The 2,863-nt window shown below is 66.5% G+C and overlaps 2 protein-coding genes across 2 annotated transcripts; both read right to left on the minus strand.

Moving 5' to 3' along the window:
* Positions 1–429: 429 nt before the first annotated feature.
* Positions 430–1,346, minus strand: EMIHUDRAFT_254305 (hypothetical protein; the record flags this gene model as incomplete). Its single annotated transcript, XM_005779793.1, has 2 exons — positions 430–624; positions 702–1,346. The coding sequence occupies 2 exons, from the start codon at positions 1,344–1,346 to the stop codon at positions 430–432; spliced, it is 840 nt and encodes a 279-aa protein (XP_005779850.1).
* A 254-nt stretch (positions 1,347–1,600) lies between these two features.
* Positions 1,601–2,470, minus strand: EMIHUDRAFT_447192 (hypothetical protein; the record flags this gene model as incomplete). Its single annotated transcript, XM_005779794.1, has 2 exons — positions 1,955–2,470; positions 1,601–1,915 (listed from the first exon to the last, which is right to left on the minus strand). Coding segments are annotated over exons 1-2 (759 nt in total), but the record flags the coding sequence as incomplete, so codon positions are not given.
* Positions 2,471–2,863: the final 393 nt, after the last annotated feature.

Consider the following 2,863-nt stretch of genomic DNA (forward strand, 5'->3'; position numbering starts at 1 on the left):
GCCCTTAGAGGCGCGCGGCGCGGGCGGATGACTAGGGGAGAAAAAGCGGAGATCCTAGCTCGCTGGGAGACGTGCGCAACCTAAAGTTGGGAATAGGGGAGAAGTGTCAGTGTGAGGGGAGGGCGTACGCCGGCGTTTTTGCCTTTGAAAACTGAACAGTTTTTTTTCAGATGGTGTCGAGGGGTGTCGAGGGGTGTCATCGAGGGTGTCGAGTTGGCATGGGCCATGGGGTGTCGAGAGGTGTCGAGTTCGGAGTTGGTGTGAGTCGAGGTCTGGTGTCGAGGTGCGTCGAGGCCAGGGGCGCAGGGCTCAGAGACTGAGACGACGTGCCGAGGCGCGTCGGACGCGGAATCTTTGCCATCTCCTTTTTACAATCGCATAACAAAACACCGCGGCGGATCACGCGCGCCGCTGTTGCTCTCGAGACCGCTACCCTGCTCGATGGCGCGTGAGGAGGTACGCCGCCTCCTCGAAGCGTGTGCACCCTCGCTCCCTCCAGTGCGGCTCCGCGCCCATCCGGTCCTCGCGCTGCAGCGGCCGCACCGCAAAGGCGGGCGAGAAGAGCTCGCGCACGTCCGCCTCTCGCACTTCGTACGGAGGGCCGGCGAAGCCGTCGTGCTCCACCTACAGAGGCGGCGAGAGGCGGGGTGCATTGCCGCGACAGTGCCATCCATCCCCTCCCGCGCCGGCCGCGCCGTCACCAGCAGCACCCGCCCCTCTGGCGCCATGAGGCCGGCGAGGGTCGCCACGTACGCCTCCCGGTCTTCGGGCAGCACCGCCACGAGAGCGCCGCGGTCGAAGGCCGCGTCGAATCTCGGCAGGCCCAGCGCGTCCGCGGCGCTCGGGGAGAGGTGTAGAAAGTCGCCCTCCACAGCCCTCAGCACCGCCGGCGCGTCCGACCCCGCCTCGCCCGGTGCTACGGCCGTCCGCAGCCTCAGCGACCCAGACACACTTGGCGGCGCCTGTTCAACCTCGTCCCCAAACGTCTCGAGCAGAGCGTCGACCGCCGCCTCAACGCCCTCGACGCCGACCACGCGATAGCCCCGCAGCGCCAGCGCAGCCAGGTCGACGCTCGCGCCGCACAGCGGGAAGAGGACGTTCGAGCGAGTCGCCTTTGGCGAGGGCGAGTCGTGGCGCGGCTGCGGCCCGAAGAGGTCCGCGCGGTACCGCACGAGGAGCGGGTGCTCCTGCTGCAGGTGCCAGCGGGTCTGCTTGCTCGCCCACTTCGCGTGCCACCGTTCGAGGCGGTCAGGGCCAGGCGCCGCGCTGAGAGTGTACGCGCCGTAGCCGATCGCCGCGGCGGCTGCGGCGGCACAGGAGGCCGCGCGAAGGCGCGGCAGCGACATTGCGGTCCGCGATCCGTTCCAAGCTCGCGACGTCGGTCTCAGAGGGAGGAGGAGGCTGCGCTGCACAAGCACGGGCGGGAGGGGCTTCTCCTGTGCGCGTGCGCTGGGGTCGTTGCTTTCTTCTAATTTGTTGTAAAATTCTAATTCTTCTATGTTCTAAGACTAGCAGGTTGGCTCGCTAGTCGCTCGCCGGGCCCGCGCAGCACGCGCGGGCCTTTTTTGTGGTTGATAAAGGTGGCACCTTCGACATTGCACTTGGAGCACTTGGAACGCATTGCGTTTCTTTTCTTTATAGGCTGTCCTCCTATTTAGGATTCCTAAGGCTAAGCTTAAAGGCCCGCTAAACGCGCGAGGCGGTGGCGGCGGTGGTGCGGGGGATTGGCAGGGGAGGCGGCGGGATTGACAGGGGATGGGGCGGCCACGAGCGGAGCGGCGGCGAGAGGGGGGGCGGCGGCGAGGGCGCGAGGCGCCAACGAGCGAGGAGCCCGCGCCATCAGAGGGACGCGCCGCTGCGAGATGGAGGGCGGCGGTGACGGAGGCAAGGCGCGAGGCGGCGGCGGCGGCGGCGGAGGCGGCGGAGGCGGCGGCGGCGGCGGCGGCGGCGGCGGCGGCGAGAACGGCGGCACCGAGTTGTCTCGGTGAGCGGAGCGGCGGCAGGAGGAGGAGCAGCTCGCTGTTGAGCGCTTTTGAGCCTGGGATCCCATGCCACTGCGACCGGCGTGCCCGGGAACAGAGATCGCGCGCGCGCCGCCACTCACGACGCGCGCGCGATCTTCGCGGAGCCGGGTCCCCAGAGGGAAGCGGTCTTCTCGGCCGACGTCCAGCGGCGCGCAAGGACAGGCGCAGCGGTGCACCGCGCCGCGTTGATTCGCGACCACCGTCGGCCGCGGACGGCGGCGGCGTGGCGGCTGCGGGCGCTCGCGAGACGCGCCGCTCTGCTCTGGTACGGTTCGTTCGACTCGTTGTGCCGCCACACGCCCGGCGGCCGCGGGTCCCAGAAGTGGTTGCGCGGGCCTCTTCCTTGCGGCCGCGGGACGGCGTCGGGCACGTCATCGGTCGCAACAAATGCGCGGCGAGCCGCGGCACGTCGTTCCTGGCGCTGGTGGTTTGAGGTCGGCATCGTCCAGAGCTCGGTCGACGAGTCGAGAGCTTCAGCTGGCTGAGGGTGCCACCTTTGTGCTCTTTGTGCACGAAATGGGAAATATATCTCTTTGATTCTTCTACCACGCGCCAGTTCGCACCTGTGTCGAGCCTGTCTGCTGTGAGGGAGAGTTCTTTTGTTTAAATTCTTCTACAAGGGTACTCCGTTCCGTCCTACCAGAGAAGGGGTTTTCTCGGGTCCGAGAGCAGCCCTGAGGTTTTTTTTGAGCTTAGCCTTCGATGCTATGAAACAAACGCAAGGCGGACATTGCAAACCGGTTTTTTTAGCTAAACAAAAAAACAAAAAAGTGAGGAAGGACAGGGTCCCCACCTGCACGATCAGCATCTTGGAAGGACGCGATCAGGGACACAAGGCT

Source organism: Emiliania huxleyi (genome assembly GCF_000372725.1).
Source record: "Emiliania huxleyi CCMP1516 unplaced genomic scaffold EMIHUscaffold_2263, whole genome shotgun sequence".
In the NCBI taxonomy this organism is placed as follows: domain Eukaryota; phylum Haptophyta; order Isochrysidales; family Noelaerhabdaceae; genus Emiliania; species Emiliania huxleyi.